Source organism: Talpa europaea (genome assembly GCF_964194135.1).
Source record: "Talpa europaea genome assembly, chromosome: 7".
Lineage (NCBI taxonomy): Eukaryota > Metazoa > Chordata > Mammalia > Eulipotyphla > Talpidae > Talpa > Talpa europaea.
In genome coordinates, this window is record NC_140074.1 from 87,723,355 (window position 1) to 87,741,763 (window position 18,409).

Below are 18,409 nucleotides of genomic sequence, written 5' to 3' on the forward strand. Positions count from 1 at the left end.
CCATCCATGTTGCAGCAAATTGAATGTGTTTATTTTTTTTGAATGCTGAGTAATATTCCATGGTATATATGTACCACATCTTCTTGATCCAGTCATCTATTTTTGGGCATTTGGGTTGTTTCCAAAGCTTAGCTATTGTAAATAGTGCTGCTATAAACATAGGGGTGCAGGTGCTCTTTGGAATTGATGTTTCTGTGTCCTTTGGGTAAATACCTAGGAGTGGAATTGCTGGATCATATGGAAGCTCTATGTTTAGTAGGTCCAGAAATCTCCACACAGCTCTCCATAGTGGTTGGACCAGTTTGCACTCCCACCAACAGTGCAGAAGAGTTCCTTTTTCTCCACACCCTCGCCAACATTTGTTGTTGATAGTTTTTTTAATATGTGCCATTCTCACTGGTGTAAGATGGTATCTCATGGTAGTTTTGATTTGCATTTCCCTGATGACAAGTGATGTTGAACATTTTTTTCATATGCCTGTTGGCCATTTGCATTTCCTCTTCAGAGAAGTTACTTTTTAGCTCTTCTGCCCATTTTTTGACTGGATTATTTTCTTTGTTGTTGCTGAGTCTCATCAGCTCTTTGCAGATTTTTGTGATCTGTCCTTTACCATTAGTGTTGTGTGCAAAAATGTTCTCCCAGTTGGTGGGGTTTCTCTTTGTTTTTGTTATTGTCTCTTTTGCTGTGCAGAAGCTCTTTTTAATTTGATGTAGTCCCAGCTGTTGATCTTTGCCTTCACTATCACTGCTTTGGGTGATGTGTCTGTAAAGATGTCTTTGATGTGAATATCATGTAGTGTTTCGCCTATATTTCCTTCTATGTATTTTATGGTTTCAGGTCTTATGTCTAGTTCTTTAATCCATTTTGAGTTGATTTTTGTGTATGGTGTGAGGTAGTGGTCAAGCTTCATTCTTTTGCATGTAGCGACCCAGTTTTCCCGGCACCATTTATTGAACAAACTTTCTTTGCTCCAATGCATAGTCTTTGCTCCTTTGTCAAAGATTAGTTGACCATAAATCTGTGGGCTTATTTCTGGATTTTCTATTCAATTCCATTGGTCTGTATGTCTGTTCTTGTTCCAATACCATGCAGTTTTGATGATTATGGCTTTGTAGTATAGTTTGAAGTCTGGGCGTGAGATGCCTCCATTCCCTTCTTTTTTTTCAGGAGAGCTTTGGCTATTCAGGGTTTTTGGTGATTCCATATGAATTTCATCAATAATTGTTCTATTCCTTTGGAGAATGACATTGAAATTTTTATTGGAATAGCATTGAATCTGTATATTGCTTTTGGTAGGATGGCCATTTTAATAATGTGTATTCTTCCAATCCATGAGCAGGGGATGTCTTTCCATTTCTTTGTGTCTTCTTCTATTTCTTTTAACAGTGTTTTATAGTTTTCTTTGTATAGGTCCTTTACCTCTTTTGTTAGATTTATTCCCAAGTATTTGATTTTTTTTGTTTCGATAACAAAAGGGATGGTCTTTTTGATTTCTTCTTCTTCAGATTTATTGTTTGTGTATAGGAAGGCTACTGACTTTTGCGTGTTGATTTTGTATCCTGCCACTTTACTGAACTGATTGATGAGTTGAATTAGTTTTTCTGTGGAGTTTTTGGGGTTCTCTATGTATATTATCATATCATCTGCAAATAGTCATAGTTTGACTTCTTCTTTTCCTATTTGGATTCCTTGTATGTCTTTCTCTTGTCTAAAAATAAGCATTTTTAATTGACTAAAACCTAGATGTGTGATGATGGTGTTGGAATATGGAACAATGGGCACCTTTGATTCAGAGATTGCTCACTTTTTAGACTTGAGTGTCCAGAAATAACTGTCAGTGTTCAACTGTCAATGTCAATTATGTCAACGTTCAACAAGGATTTCTCAAGATTTAATAAACTTTAGTTTTAGAGATGGCTGATCACTTGAGTCAAAACTGGTAGATAAAGAACATCACTACACAAAGTAAATTCACTAATTATTCTGGATTCCTATTCCCTTTCTCAATAAAGGAACCATGCAGGAAGTAAACCAGTCCACTAGCCTGGGTTTCATCCTCCTGGGAGTGACCAGTCAGCAGGAACAGGAAGAAATCTTCTTTATCCTCTTTCTGTTCCTTTACTCCATCACATTGATTGGAAACCTGCTCATCATCTTGGCTATCTGCCCTGATATTCGCCTTCACAACCCCATATACTTTTTCCTTGCCAACCTCTACTTCGCTGACATCTTCTTCTCTTCTGTAACGATCCCTAAGATGTTGATCAACAATATCTTGGGCAGCAAAGCCATCTCCTTTGGTGGATGTCTAACACGGATGTATTTCATTATTTCCTTGGGTAACACAGATAGTTATATCTTGGCAGCTATGGCATATGATCGTGCTGTGGTCATCAGCTGCCCACTTCATTATACAACAATTATGAGCCCAAGGTCATGCTTCCTGCTAGTTGTTGGTTCTTGGGTCATTGCCAATTCCAATGCTCTCCCACACACTCTGCTCACAGCTAGACTGACTTACTGTAGAAACCAGGAAGTGGCAACTTCTACTGTGACATTACCCCTTTGCTCAATTTGTCCTGTTTTGACATTCTATTTAATGTGAAGATGATGTACCTAGGGGTTGGTGTTTTCTCTGTGCCATTAATATGCATTACCATTTCCTATATTTGAGTCTTTTCCACAGTCTTAAAGGTTCCATCCACCAAAGGTGTGCTCAAAGCTCTCCACCTGTGGTTCCCACCTCACAGTTGTTTCTCTGTATTATAGGACGTTCTGTATTCTCTGTATTATAGGACATTCATGGTATTTCTGCCCTCTGACGAGTCATAGCCTAAAGGATGCTGTGATAACTGTGATGTACATGGCAGTGACTCCAGTGTTAAATCCTTTCATCTACAGTCTGAGAAATCGAGACATGAAGGCTGCCCTGGGGAAGCTGTTCAGCAAGAGAATCTCCTAACAAATGTGAGCTTATATGGAGACTGCAGTCACCAATTAGGATGTACTTGGAAATTCATCTCCAATGTAAACCCTCTCCAAGATGCAACTTTTCATATTTCTAGCTGGAAATTCCTCATAAAAAATCTTGTAATAATTGGATACAGCTGGTATAAATTATTGCTTGTACCCATTATTATCCTTTGGCAGAAAGGTAGCTCAGGAATATTGAGTTTATGTTCCAATTAAGTTAGGATTCAAAATAAAGCTGAGAAGGTTGAAGTGCAACTTCTACATTTACATGTTAGGAATAATAATATCTTCCCCCTACACTGTTATCCTTTCACAGAATGGCAGCTCAGGAATATTGAGTTCATGGTCCAACTAAGTTATGATTCAAAATAAACTGAGAAGGGTGAAGTGCAACTTCTACATTTACATGTTAGGAATAATATCTTCCCCTTACACTGTTATAAGGTGTGAGGATCACAATAGTTCATAATTAATAAATCATTCAAATGTCAATTTTATTGAACTATAATTTCAAAACTATGCTTGCAATCCTCTGAAGCTAGGTACTATCTTAAAACAACACTCCTTTTCACTGTTTGGGTCTATAAAGTTTATCTAATAATTTTTGGTGGAATTGGGATGAACAAATGAAGATCTCAGTCTCTAAGCTGTAATATCAGACATAATCAGACTCTAGTCTGATTATTTACCCTCTATTAAATCTTTAAAGAAAATGCCCTGGGTAGATATTTTGTTCTATTTAATCATATGATCTTCTGTCTTTTGTGACAACATGAATGTAATTGGAAGTGATGCTAATGCTAAAATAATTCAGAAGAAGAAAGACATGTACTTAATGGCTTCATTTATATGTAGAAAATAGAGAAACAAAACAGAGGGTCAGTCAGAACTAAACCAATACAAACTCTAAAAGTCTGTACAATTGAGGATACCAGAGGACGATGGTGATGGTAGAGAGTAGAATGTGGAGGGCACCTAATGGACTATGGTGGAGGACACAGATTCCTTGGTAGGGTGTGAGGTGTGGTGACATGCTTCTGAAGGTGTGAGTTAGACTTCTCAATTATATAGTGTTGTAAACCAATATTGCCTCAACAAAAACGAAGTCTGATGGAAAAAAGGAAAATAATGTACAATTTCACTCATATATGAAGACAAAGTAACAAAAGAAATGAACATACAAAACAAAAACTCTCAGATTATAAGAATAATATGGGTGTTGTCAGTGGAGTAAGGGAGGTGGGTAAATTTGGTAAAAGTGATCAACAAGTAGGTAGTGATCATAATGTAGATACACATATGTGAAAATAAAATTTTGTAGATCTAAAGTCTAATGTTTTAAACCATTAATACTTCAATAAAATAGTTTTAGACTTTAAACAAGTAAAGACAAACAACAAAGGCAAACTGTTAGATTATGAGAAAACAGTAGTTATCAGAGGGGAATTGGGGTGAGGAATGGGTAAACTGAGTAAACATGGTTACTTATATGGTGGCAAATGTAAGCTAGATTGGAAGCGATCATAGAAATGTATATACAGATGCTGAGATATAATGTAACACTATAAACCGTGAGTTCAATGAAAGTCTTTTAATTGAAGAAGTGGCAAATTACTGTAAAAATATCCTATGTTCATGAATTGGAAGACTTAATATTAAATATTAAAATGTCCACACTGTTCAAAGCCTTCAATAGTTTCAATGAAATCACTATCAAAATTACAATGACACTGTAAATAGAAATAAACAGCTCTAAAACTCATTTGAAGTATAAGAATGGATAAAACTAAGGGATGTTGTTGGAGTGATTACTCTTGCAGGAATAGTAACTGTAAGAGAACATGAGGAGATACTGCGGTGATGATGTATTTTTATGTATTTTTTATGAGAGGAGGTTATTAATATTTGTTCAGTTTGTGAAAACTCCAGCCAAAAATTTCAGGCTCGCAGACACTAAATACCATTGCTTCTCTGTCTGATTATCATATTAGCTACAGTTCCTGTATACCTCTCATGTGTTGGTTGTTTTGTTTGCCTCTTTTTGGGTTTGTATGCAATGTTGTATTTGGAAAAATTATAAAACAGAAAAATTTGAAGATCAGGGTGACATTATTTTCCTTTAAATATGACTTTTTAAGTTGCTTTCACTTAGTATTTGGGATCACTAGCAAGCTGCGATCATACTAATCCAAACATAGTGAGATTTTCCAATTCTTTTATGACTCAAAGTTGGTAGGAGCATGTGTGTGTGAAGCTTTTGATTATGATTTGCTCTTACTCCTATGAAATCTTTTAGGAATACTGCCCAATATGTAGATAGTTTATTCTTTGTAAACAAGACTCATTTCCCAAGACCCTTGCTTTTAGATATTAACACTGGAGCAATTATCTATGTTCATCGCAATAAGCTGTCATGGGATTACTTCCCCAAGGGTTCTCCAAAACTGATAAATAGGCCTGACATGCTCTCGGTACATCCCCTTTCTTCATGACACTGGGATCTAAGTACCAGTAGGGTTCCCAGAGCTTCTATGTGGTCTCCTTTTGTCTAGTTACTGAAGATCCAGGCATCACCCTCTTTCACACCGTGAGTCAAAGGACAAGTCAAAGTTCTATTCAGAAATCAATTCTTAGGTTGAATTTTCATCCTATACGGGAGGAAACTGAAGCAGAAGAATCAAGAAATTCTGAGACCAGCACAGACCAGTGGGTAAGGTCAGGACGTGGAAAACTCAGCCTCCTCTTTTTTCTCCCTTATGTCTCTCTTTTACATTTTCTCGATCACACAAACATATTTATAGTAACTCTGAAAAAGTGTTTATGTAATCTAATTCTCTATCATTTAAAAAGGTACGACAACAATCACTCCACTCTCCTTAAGCCACTCAACTATTTTCAAAGTGCCGTCACACATCCTATTACATATGATTCTCAAAGCTTCAAGAAAGGCTTCCTGGGCGAGAGATGGAGGCTCAGAGAGGTTGTGGGCCTTCCTCAGAGTCATGCAACACAGGAGCCACAAATGGCCCCTTTTCCCATGCTGCACCTGGCATTCTTTTCCATCTGCCCCATAATATCTCCCCTACCACTTGGCCACATGGCCAAGGGGTTTGTGTCTCTAAGGTCTTCCAACCACTCAAGTGTGTGAACCACTGGCTCTTACAAGACCAGAGCAGTGTTTCCCAGCATGAACAATAGAAATGCCAGGTGCTTGTGAAAATGACTTGTTTCTCAGAACAGGATCAATATTTCAAGTAACAGATCCAGATAATTGGGTTTTTATTTTTACAGAATCACAGGTGATCCTAACACACACTAAGGTGCAGGCACCTTCTTCAAGGGTTAGAAAGTAAATGTCGGTTTTTACGGATGTCCTCTGACTTTTCCCCGCCCTGGTGCCTGTCGCCTTCCCTCCTTTCTGTCAGGAGTCCCAGGGAGGACTCTGAATTCCGGGCATCAGGCTGTGGAAAACATGTTGATTCTGAAATGGTCTAAGTGGAAGTTTTCTGTCTCCATGGCAGAAACAGAGGTGGTGGCCAGGTATGCTCAGGGGTGGGGATGCAACAGGGAGTCACATGTGCTCTTTTACATTCTCAAGTCAATTTGGGGGTCCTGCAATGGTCTCTGGGATGAGCCCATCAGTTTCCCCTTCCCATTGAAACTCTGGTTTTCTAAGAGGCAAGCAATCTCTCCAACTCAAAGCCTCCTTTAAGTAGATGAGAAATAGATGACCTCCTTTGTGATGTACAACCACAGTGAAACTATTATGAGTAACAAATAACAGATGTGGAAAGCTGTACATATAAGATGTCTCCAGAGACTATCCAAAGGATTACTCTATTTGCACTCAAATGGCAAGATTATTCTATAATCTCTATGTTTAAATATAGATTAACCAAACCAACATACATACCTCAAGTGAATGCTTGATTGGACTCTGAATCTACACTCAGCCCTCTTTATGGTACAGCCTGGCAGAATACCTTCTCAGCCCTCTCTCTCCTTAGTCCCTCCTTTAAGTACATTGGCACACTACTTAAATTTTCTGGGAGATAAATGGCTTGTCTTCTGTTTTGATTCATTTTTTTGTTCTTGACCTGCCAGTCCACCTCCTTTTGATGTAAAGGCCATAATATCTGGAGCTCCAAATTACTTAATCTAAAGTTACTCACACTTTCACATCTACATTTGTTTGTGTTGCTACTTAAATTTATTAAGTTCCAGACTAAACTAGTAGAACAAGCTCCACAATTCCATGGCACACCTAATTATCCAACAATTATATTTTAATCTGTACTGTTTCCTTTTATCTTTTTGCTATTTCTAAGAAGATCTGATAAACATACATATGTATCGATGTTTGATCTGATATTTTAAGACATCTCAAAAACTGGAATTGCTTAAAGAGATAGCCTTTAAAAAATGTAATGCATGAAATGCCACTACCTCTAGAAAGTTATATGTATTTCCTTTCATCGGATATATTTTATTATCAAGGTAATATGGATTTAGACATTGCAAATTTAAACAAAGTGGGGAAAGGATGAGTAAATCAGGCCAATTGTATGGTGATGCATGGAAACTATATATATACACACACATATATATATTAAAGTACACTGCATTTTTATTTTAAAGATTTATTTTTATTTATATAAGAACTGGGGTACAGGCTAGAGGCATGGGAGGGTGAGAGAATATACCAGAGACAGAATGGGGAGCAGAACAGGCAGATGACTGAAACCACAGCTGAGTGGCACAGAGGGTGAGAGAGGAGCGGTCTGCCACGCCATGTGGTTATCTTCCTGGCCAGCTGGGAATTGAACTCATGCTGCAGAGGCTGCGGACAGCTTCACAGAGCTGCACTCAACCCTATGTGCCATGGGAAGGCCTGGAAACTATATTTTGATGGTGAACATAATGTAGCATATTTAGGTGTTAATTTATAAGTTTGCACACCTGAAGCCTATAAAATGTTTAAATGAAAATTTAACCACTGTTTTATTCTCAGAGTCTAAGAGTTCATTTTCTTATTTTTTTTGCTGCCTTACCACATGTGATTGTTACCTACCCTGACTTTGTTCATCTAGCACAATAATTCCCTTTCGGTTGATCCATATTGTTGAAAACAGCAGAATTTCATCTTTTTTATAGTGGAGTACTAGGCCATCATTCTATGTATCACTTCTTTATCCTCTTATGGGTCAAAAGGTACTCAAACTGTTTCCAACTCTTTTATAAAAAATTTTTTTTTATTTATTTATGCATACAAGAACTGGGAACTGGGGTCTAGGCCAGAGGTGCAGGGGATAAAAGGACTCACCAGAGATAGTAGGGAGCAGAACAGACGGATCTACTGAAATACACTGCTGGGAGGCAGTCAGCAAGGCACAAGTCTGCCATGCCATGTGGGTTAGCTCCACATCAGGGGATCCACTCAGGCAGAAATGGCTGGCAATAGCTTGATAGCCCTGAGACTTACCCCCTGCGCCACCAGAGAGGCCCATGTTTAAACTTTTGGCTATTGTGAGTAATGCTGCAGTGAACATTGGGTGCATATATCTCTTCAAATTAGTGTTTTTGTATTCTTCAGCTAGATACCCAAAAGTGGGATAACTGGATCAGGTGGTATTTCTAGTCTTTGTTTTTTGACGAATCTCCATTCTGTTTTCTATAATGGCTACACCAATTTACATTCTCAACAGTGTACGAGAGGGTACCCTTTCCTCCACATCCTCCAAAACACTTGTTTCTTTTTTTAATCATAGCCATTCTATCAGATATATCTCATTATTGTTTTCATTTATTTCATCTTATTGTCACTCTGACCCATTTTTCACATGAAGAAGTGGAGTCTTAAAATGCTCAGGTAATTTGCCTATTTTTTCACAGCCAGCAAGTCAGAGCACAAACTTGATTTCAATTGTTTTGAAATAGCTTTTAATTTGTAATGGCATTTCAGTTAATTATTTCAGGTTTCCCAAAGAGATCATCATATAAGCAAGTGATAGTAATTTTTCAATTTTCTGTCCAGTATTTTTTTTATTCCTTTTGTTCATTGTGTAACATAAATTTATTATACCACAAATACCTATTTTAAATATTGTTTAAATATACACAATATCATAATGTACCATCCCATACTAATCTTTAAACACTTTGAGACTTGTAAGACTTGTAAGATGATATGATTAAAGTTATTATTTCCATAATATTGAGTGTGCTGATAAATGTGGCTGGAATGACTATGTTGCATAACATTTTCCTGGATTGGTTTAGTGTCTTAACCTATGATATTTTTAAAGCTAAAAAACTGTTGGTTTCACTTATTTGAATGTCCTTATTCAACAGAGCACACTTAGCATTTGTTGGTGCTGATGTTGCAGAAAGTCAGGAAAATGGATAGAGGCAATCAGAGTGATGTTTCTGAGTTTCTGCTCCTGGGGATCACAGACAATCTTGAGCAGCAGCACATCCAGTTTTGGATGTTCCTGATCATGTACCTGGTCACAGTGGTGGGAAATGTGCTCATCATTCTGGCAATCAGCTCTGACCCCCGCCTACACACTCCAATGTACTTCTTTCTGGCCAACCTCTCCTTCACCGACCTCTGCTTTGTCACCAACACAATCCCCAAGATGCTGGTGAACCTTCAGTCTGAGAACAAAGCAATCTCCTATGCAGGGTGTCTGACACAGCTCTACTTCCTGGTCTCGCTGGTGGCCCTGGACAATTTATTTTTGGCTACGATGGCATATGACCGCTATGTGGCCATCTGCCGTCCCCTCCACTACACCACAGTCATGAGCCCTGGGTTATGTATTTTGTTCCTTATCCTGTGTTGGGTGTTCTCTATCACATATGGCCTCATCCACACAATCCTTATGACCACAGTGAACTTCTGTGGATCCCGAAAGATACGCTACATCTTCTGTGAGATGTATGCTCTCCTGAGGCTGGCATGTTCCAATACTGAAGTGAATCATATAGTGCTAATGGCTACGGGATCCTGTGTCTTCCTTGCCCCCTTAGGGTTCATGATCATGTCCTATATCTGGATTGTGAGAGCCATTCTCCGAATACCCTCAGCCAGTGGGAAGTACAAAGCCTTCTCTACCTGTGCCTCCCATTTGGCTGTGGTCGCTCTCTTCTACGGAACACTTTGCATGGTCTACCTGCAGCCCCTCAAAACCTACTCCATGAAGGACTCAGTGGCCATTGTGATGTATGCTGTGGTGACCCCCATGATGAACCCTTTCATCTACAGTCTGAGGAACAAGGACATGCATGGGGCCCTGGGAAGACTTCTCCTAGGGAAAGTCTTCCAGAAGTTGACATGAGGGTATTTTGGAAAGGGCATTAAAGTGGAGACTGAAAATTTCCTTCACTGCATTGCAAAGCTCTGTCCTCTGAGGAATACACAAGTCATTAAGACAGTTCCACTTCAGAATGAGCTCATATATCTCTTATGAGAAAAGACATCTTTGTGTAATCCAGTGTCACCCAGCCCTCACCAACCTTGGTAATAAATAAGGTCATGCTAACACAAACACTGGAGTTTTGTAGTGGCTGGCAAGGAGGAGACTGAAAGTTCCAATGCCTTAATCACTTGGTTGGTTCCCCTAGCAACCAGTCCCAACCTCAGGTGCTTTCCAGATGTCACCTCATTAACATAAACTCAGCTGTGATTGAAAAGGATTTTTATAAATATTAAGACATCTTTATCACTCTTACCACTTAGAAAATTCCAAAGGTCTTAAGGCTCTGCCATAAAAGGGGATACAGACTAAATATATGTTTATTATAAGTCACAATGTCACAAGTTCAAACTGCCTTATAAAAATGTAGTGGATACAAAGTGAATAGGCACTAATGAGAAGGGTTATTGTGGTTTAAAAGGGAAGGAATCTTTCCAGATGAATCAGCAGAATCAGCCCTACCCCTAGACCTTGACAAAGAGATATGAATTGATTTGATGTTCACAGACATTCAAAAATTCATTCAATTCATGATGAATGAATGTTTATGAGGGACCTCAAACTGGATTACAAACATGAATAAGGATCGCCCTGCGTACCAGGGGAAGCAGTCAAAATTATAGTACATATACCGTTGACCCTTGAACAATGTAGAAGTTAGGGGTGTCTTACCAATTAAATAAATATTCAATTGACACACATTTTGTATGTCACATGTATCATATACTGTATTCTTATAATAAAGATACAAGAAAGAAATTGTTAAGAAAATCATCAGAATGTAAAAATACATTTATAGCACTACATTAACACTACCGTAAGTTTACATCAACTATATAGAAGATGAATCCTCTGTCTGTCATTACCTACATCAATATTGTCAAAATGGGATAGATAATCAAGCAACTCAACTTCTTTACATAATATCATGACTTTTCTCTGCTTCTTGGGGGTCCTTCCAGCATAATGAGTGGTACTTTATATGGGCCCCCAGGGTGTTATTCATTGTTGTCAGTATTGCACCAAACAAGATGAAAATTATGCAATAACTGTTGAGAGGTCACTTTCTATTACAATAAGCAACTTACTGGAGAGCTTAACTGCTCACCACAGATGACTAGAATTAGGTGGTATTTTAAGTGGCTACTCACATCACTTGAGATCACCACATGGCAACAAGGTGACTATGAAATTACTACAATAGTATAGTATGCACTGCAGATATTTTATGCAATTATGAATTAATACTGCACCTTTACATTTGTTTTCATTTCTCTCAACTGCAAATGGCACCATGTATAGTCTGCTCATCTGGGTAAAATTTAACTTTGTATAAAATTTTTGTTTATATTTTATGGTTGTAAGTGATAACATAGACTCTTGCATATATGTGTGTATATATCTATAAGGCATTCATGAATACTTACCTTTTTCTATTTTTTCAATATTTCTAGGCTATGTGATTTGAGGTTTTTTAATTGTCACAAATTTCAAAAAACAGTTCCAAAACATTTGTTTTAAAAAGATCTACAGCTATACAAATGGCCAACAGGCATATGAAAAAATGTTCAACATCACTTGTCATCAGGGAAATGCAAATCAAAACTACCATGAGATACCATCTTACACCAGTGAGAATGGCACATATTAAAAAAACTAGCAACAACAAATGTTGGCGAGGGTGTGGAGAAAAACAACAACAAATGTTGGCGAGGGTGTGGAGAAAAAGGAACTCTTCTGCACTGTTGGTGGGAGTGCAAACTGGTCCAACCACTGTGGAAAGCTGTGTGGAGATTTCTGGACCTACTAAACATAGAGCTTCCATATGACCCAGCAATTCCACTCCTAGGTATTTACCCAAAGGACACAAAAACATCAATTCCAAAGAACACCTGCACCCCTATGTTTATAGCAGCACTGTTTACAATAGCTAAGCTTTGGAAACAACCCAAATGCCCAAAAATAGATGACTGGATCAAGAAGATGTGGTACATATATACCATGGAATATTACTCAGCATTCAAAAAAGATAAACACATGCAATTTGCTGCAACATGGATGGCGCTGGAAGGGATCATGCTCAGCGAAATAAGCCAAAAAGAAAAAGAAAAATACCGGATGGTCTCACTCATAGCAGGAATCTAGAAAACTTAAATAAGGGACCAGGAAAATGAATAACTATAAGAAAGTGAAAATCAAAATCAACAAAAAACTATGAACCAGAGACACTTTTAGGGGGGCGGGGGCGGGAGGGGAGGGATTGGGGTCAGAATGGGGGGCTGCAATTGTATGGGGAATATAACAATAAAATTTATATAAAAAAAAAAAAAAAAAAAGAAAAAGGAACTCTTCTGCACTGTTGGTGGGAGTGCAAACTGGTCCAACCACTGTGGAAAGCTGTGTGGAGATTTCTGGACCTACTAAACATAGAGCTTCCATATGACCCAGCAATTCCACTCCTAGGTATTTACCCAAAGGACACAGAAACATCAATTCCAAAGAACACCTGCACCCCTATGTTTATAGCAGCACTGTTTACAATAGCTAAGCTTTGGAAACAACCCAAATGCCCAAAAATAGATGACTGGATCAAGAAGATGTGGTACATATATACCATGGAATATTACTCAGCATTCAAAAAAGATAAACACATGCAATTTGCTGCAACATGGATGGCGCTGGAAGGGATCATGCTCAGCGAAATAAGCCAAAAAGAAAAAGAAAAATACCGGATGGTCTCACTCATAGCAGGAATCTAGAAAACTTAAATAAGGGACCAGGAAAATGAATAACTATAAGAAAGTGAAAATCAAAATCAACAAAAAACTATGAACCAGAGACACTTTTAGGGGGGCGGGGGCGGGAGGGGAGGGATTGGGGTCAGAATGGGGGGCTGCAATTGTATGGGGAATATAACAATAAAATTTATAAAAAAAAAAAAAAAACAAAAAAAACAAAAAAAAAAAAATAAAAAGATCTACAGCTATGAACCCACTTACTTCAAAGCCATGATATTCAAATATCAACTGTAAAAGTACATAAGTCATCAGTTAAAAGACAAATGTTAGGAGGCTGATTTGAAAAAACAAAATATAGACTCCACCCACATCATGGCAGAATTGATAGACCAGATTTACCTTCAACCCAAAACAATTATAAAAAATTAGTATTTGCAGGGAAATGTAAATCAAAAATTCAATGAGATACCATCTCACACCAGTGAGAATGGCACATGTTAAAAAAACTAGCAACAACAAATGTTGGCGAGGTTTTGGAGAAAAAGGAACTCTCCTGCACTGCTGGTAGGAGTGCAAACTGGTCCAACCACTATGGAGAGCTGTGTGGAGATTTCTTGAACTACTAAACATAGAGCTTCCATATGATCCAGCGATCCCACTCCTAGGTATTTACCCAAAGGACACAGAAACAGTAATTCCAAATGGCACCTGCACCCCTATGTTTATAGCAGCACTGTTTACAATAGCTAAGCTATGGAAGCAACCCAAATGTCCAAAAATAGATAACTGGATCAAGAAGATGTGGTACATATACAGAATGGAATATTACTCAGCAATCAAAAAAGATAAACACATGCAATTTGCAGCAACATGGATGGAGCTGGAAGGGATCATGCTCAGCGAAATAAGTCAGAAAGAAAAAGAAAAATACCGGATGGTCTCACTCATAGCAGGAATTTAGAAAACCTAAATAAGAGACCAGGAAAAAGACTAATCAATACAAAGTAAAAATCAAAATCAACAAGCAACTATAAACCAGAGACACAGTACGGTGGGGGTTGGGGGGGGGAGAGGGGCGGGGAAAGGAAGGACTAGTGTCAAAATAAGGGGGGGGTGCAATTGTATGGGAAATATAACCAAAATGAAAATGCATACATTGTGCAAAGATGAAAAAAGATGTAAAAATTATATAAAACAAAATATTTAAATAAAAAAAATTAGTGTTAGCTCAAAGGAAAATTTTGAAGTTCCCTCACCAGGAGGCTCAAACTTCATAAATAAAGACCCATGCCAGAAAGGAGCATCATGGAGGCAGGATGGGAAGTGAGGACAACTGAAGCACCAAATGGAGCTTGCTGTGGAGTAAGAGGAGAGGAGGTGGAGGTATTTAAGCCCCAGAATTTCCTCCTGTCCCCATCTCACACCAAAATAAACTAAGAAGAGAAACAAACAAAAGAGCAAATAAGGCAACACATGTGCCTAGAGTCAAACTCAGTGGTGAGAAACTTAAAACTTTCCCTCTAACATCAGGTACATGACACGGATGTCTACTCTCATGACTATTGTTTAACACAGTATTCAAAGTACTGGCTAGAGCTATCTGGCAAGAGAAAGATGTAAAATGAATCCAAATTGTAAAAGAAGATATAAATCTATGTAGATGACATAATTATACAAAGAAAACTCTAAAAATTCCACTAAAAAACTATTTGAAGCAACAAACCAGTATAGTAAAGTAAAAGGCTTATAAAATCATATATAAAAGTCTATTGCATCCTTATAGGCAAAACTAGAAGAGAAAGAAATGAAGAAAACAATCTCATTTGCAATAGTTTCAATAAGTATTAAATACCTGGGAATAAACTTTGCAAAGATGGTGAAAGACCTAAAGAAATAGAAGACACAGGGCCTCCCCGGTGGCGCAGCAGTTGAGCGCTGGGTTGTGAGGCTGCCCGCGGCCTCTGCAGCGCTGGTTCGATCCCCGGCTGCTCCCCGGCCACCGGAGGAGGGTCCCACATGGTGCGCAGACCTCTCCTGCCGCCCGCTGCTCCCCTCAGCAGTGTACTTCGGTCCTTCTGCCTGATCTGCTCCCTGCTCTGGCTCTGGTGAATTCTCTCACCCCCCCGTGCTTCTGACTGTACCCAGTGCTCGTATAAATAAATAAATAAATATTAAAAAAAAGAAATAGAAGACACAATGTAAGATATTGCATGCTTATGGACTGGAAGAATTAACATAGCTAATTTTGTTAACAAAATTGTTAAATTGTTAATTTTGGAATGAGCTATAAGATGGGAAAGGTCTCATTCTGTTAGTGTTGTATTGATGGAGTCTCACTGCAGCTGAATCTTAAAAATGTCACTGTTGGGTAATTAAATGGTGTTTAATACTTATGAAAAAATTTCAAAACTTAAAATTAGAAATAAAAATGGTAGACTTTTGCTTGATTTATCAGAGGAAATACTGTGATACCTCAATAGAGCTCCTGAGACACTCCATAGAATTTCTCCCTTTCCTTAGGAGGCATACATTAGACAAATTTGACATATTTGGTATTCATCTAGTAAATCAGAAACTTAATGGGAAGCATTGTTACTTGAGAGAAATGTTCCACTGTAGCCTATATATGAATATTAATGTTAGTGTCCTAAAAATTACGTGAAGCTTCTTGTAGGTCTGATATGTTCTGGTATAATATTGCTTATCAATTTTGGTTGTTACTGTTCTGAACATTGTAACGTATAATGTCAAACTAATTTCCTTGTCAACAATCTCTGACTTGTGGGTGATGCTGGTAGCTTGATGGAAAAAGCTGGAGCTTTCTGCTCACTCCCTGACTTCCTGAATGGGGGCTGATGGGAACCAGAGGTGGAGTACATCTTCCAGTTACACCCTGGTCTCTGACCAGGTGATGCCCTCTGTGGGCAGCACAGACTGCATCTGGTCACATAGAATTTTCTTCTTTTCTCCCTCCCTATGTAAAAATAAAAACCCTTTTATTTTTAGTTTTTATTGTGTTTCCTGCATTGTTAAGTGCACTGGTGAGTACTTGTTCCCCAGGTCATCTCTGTTCCCCCAGGTTTGCCCATTTCACTCCAACCCTTCACTTTTTTTGCTAGTTCTTTTCTAGAGCTTACCATTAATCCAAGATGTTGTTTTCAGTTCTATTTCTCAGCTTGTATCAGGAGTGTCAGAAAAGTCACAGATGAGAGCAACTTTCATACTTCATTTATCTCAAAATTTCCTATGGAAACAATAAGATGAGACTATCTAATAAAACATTTATCAACATAACTTTAATAACTTCCTTCTTTCCTTTTTCTTACAATTTTTTTTATGGTTAAACCCACAAAGCTAAAGGTAAAGTAAAACTTCTATAGCAAAATGTTTGTTCTATATGAGATGGTATTATTGGCGCCCTTCCACCCCAACTAAAGTGAAAGTAGCCCTTTGAAGGAGCATTTTAGAAGAGAAATAGTAAAAACAGCTAAAATTGAAGCCTTAGGAGATGTTAAAAGGACAGATTGAATTGAAAATTAATTTGTATAAGTAGATTTGCTATGGGAATAAGGATGAAGAAAGAAGGGCCAAAAAACCATGAAGAAAAGAAAGTTAGATGCCAAAAGTGTGCTTAAAAAGAGGGGTAGAAATTGTTGTTTAGGGCCTCCTCTGGTGGCGCCGTGGTTGAGTGCTGGGCTGCGAGGTTGCCCGCAGCCTCTGCAGCACCGGTTCGCTCCCCGGCCACTGGTGAGTGTCCCACAAAAAAAAAAAAAAAAAAAAAAAGAAATTGTTGTTTAAAGCTCACAGAAATCCATGTCCTAGTTCCAAGAAATTAGTAGCACTGTACTAATTTTTTTTTTTTAAATAGGTAGATACAGGTCTCATTCTATAATCTGGGGCTGTGATTTTACCTTAGCCTTTAAAATTTTTCTTAGTCCATTTAATCATGCAGAAAAAGTTGGAAAAATGAAACATAACAACTCTATTTTGCCAGCATATAGACATTCCTTTTTGGGAATTTGGATGGCAGAAAAATGTAGATTCTTTTCCTTTAACGTCTTGTCTAGGAGTCTTAAACTGGGATTTAAGCCAAACTGAAATAGAACCGAATACGAATGTCAATATTTAAACTATAAGTAAAAAATAATTATCTGGGAATAATTAAGAAAAATAAATCCTCACCCCATCTCCCTCCCATGCTGAAAAAATCTATATACCCAGTTAATTGGACAGTTCAAAATATTTCTAAGATGACTCTCAGAAAATAAGACTTCTTGGGTTTTTGGGTGTGTGGCTGGGACGCTTGCCAAAGAGGCAGATCAGCTACTGCTCCCCCTAAAGACTCTTAACTTCACTTGTCTGTACTAGTCCTGCTGAAGTTCTACTTCCCATGGCTGGAAAGATTTGAGTCAAAGGTGGCTTCCATGGACTGGGAGAAAGAGTAAAAACAGCTGCTTCTACTCTCCACGGGGAAATTCTCAACAATGTGAGGGCATTGGCAAAGGGACCCCAGAGCAAGCTAGGTTCAACCCATCGCACTGGGAGTAGGGAGAGGAGGGACTGGGGGGGGGGGGGAGGGTCTTAACATTAGCTTGCTTCCCCAGACAGACTTCCTTAGAACTGGGGCTAACCTGGGTTAGGGACAGCCGAGGATTCCAAAAAACGCTTCTGAACACAGAACAAAAGCGCCACTGTGGAGGACACCGAGTTAGAGCATTACCTATATACTTCACAAGGTCAGGAAATACTACCTGGAGATTTTACCAAAATTAAAAAAATTATTTGTTAAATCAACACACAGACTATGCTTGTTCTTTGATATCACGAACATCATTCCAGTGTTTCTCAAAATATGTTGTGGGGATCCCTGGCATCAGATTCACCTTCTCCTCCAGGACCATCCACCCCTCCGGGAACCGGGAAGTCCTTTTGGTCTTTCCACGTCCTCCTATGCAGGCTGTGGGTGGAGGCGGAGTCCAGTCCCTCCAGAGGTACCAGGTCCGAGTGCTAACAGAGAGGAGTCACTTGACGAAGTTTCATATCCTGCTGTGGATTCCTTTCAATCATGGAGAAGCACTGGCGCCCCTTCTACGGAACCCGAGGGTCGGGTTAGTTCTCTGACCGCGAGACCCACCCCCAATGCGACTGCTGCGCCTCAGGCCGCGGATCAAAGAACCGACCCGGGGTTCGGGATCTGAGAGGGTCCCAAGTGATCTCGCA

The 18,409-nt window shown here is 38.6% G+C and overlaps 1 protein-coding gene and 1 pseudogene across 2 annotated transcripts; both read left to right on the forward strand.

Annotated features, from left to right (window-relative positions):
- Positions 1-2,017: 2,017 nt before the first annotated feature.
- Positions 2,018-2,962, forward strand: LOC311174636 (olfactory receptor 1A1-like; annotated as a pseudogene). The gene has a single exon. The product of its transcript is annotated as an olfactory receptor 1A1-like (transcript).
- A 6,388-nt stretch (positions 2,963-9,350) lies between these two features.
- On the forward strand, positions 9,351-10,313 carry LOC311174629 (olfactory receptor 1D2-like; the record flags this gene model as incomplete). The annotated part of the gene is made up of 1 exon (XM_084239216.1): positions 9,351-10,313. The coding sequence occupies one exon, from the start codon at positions 9,351-9,353 to the stop codon at positions 10,311-10,313; it is 963 nt and encodes a 320-aa protein (XP_084095342.1).
- Between the last annotated feature and the right edge of the window lie 8,096 nt (positions 10,314-18,409).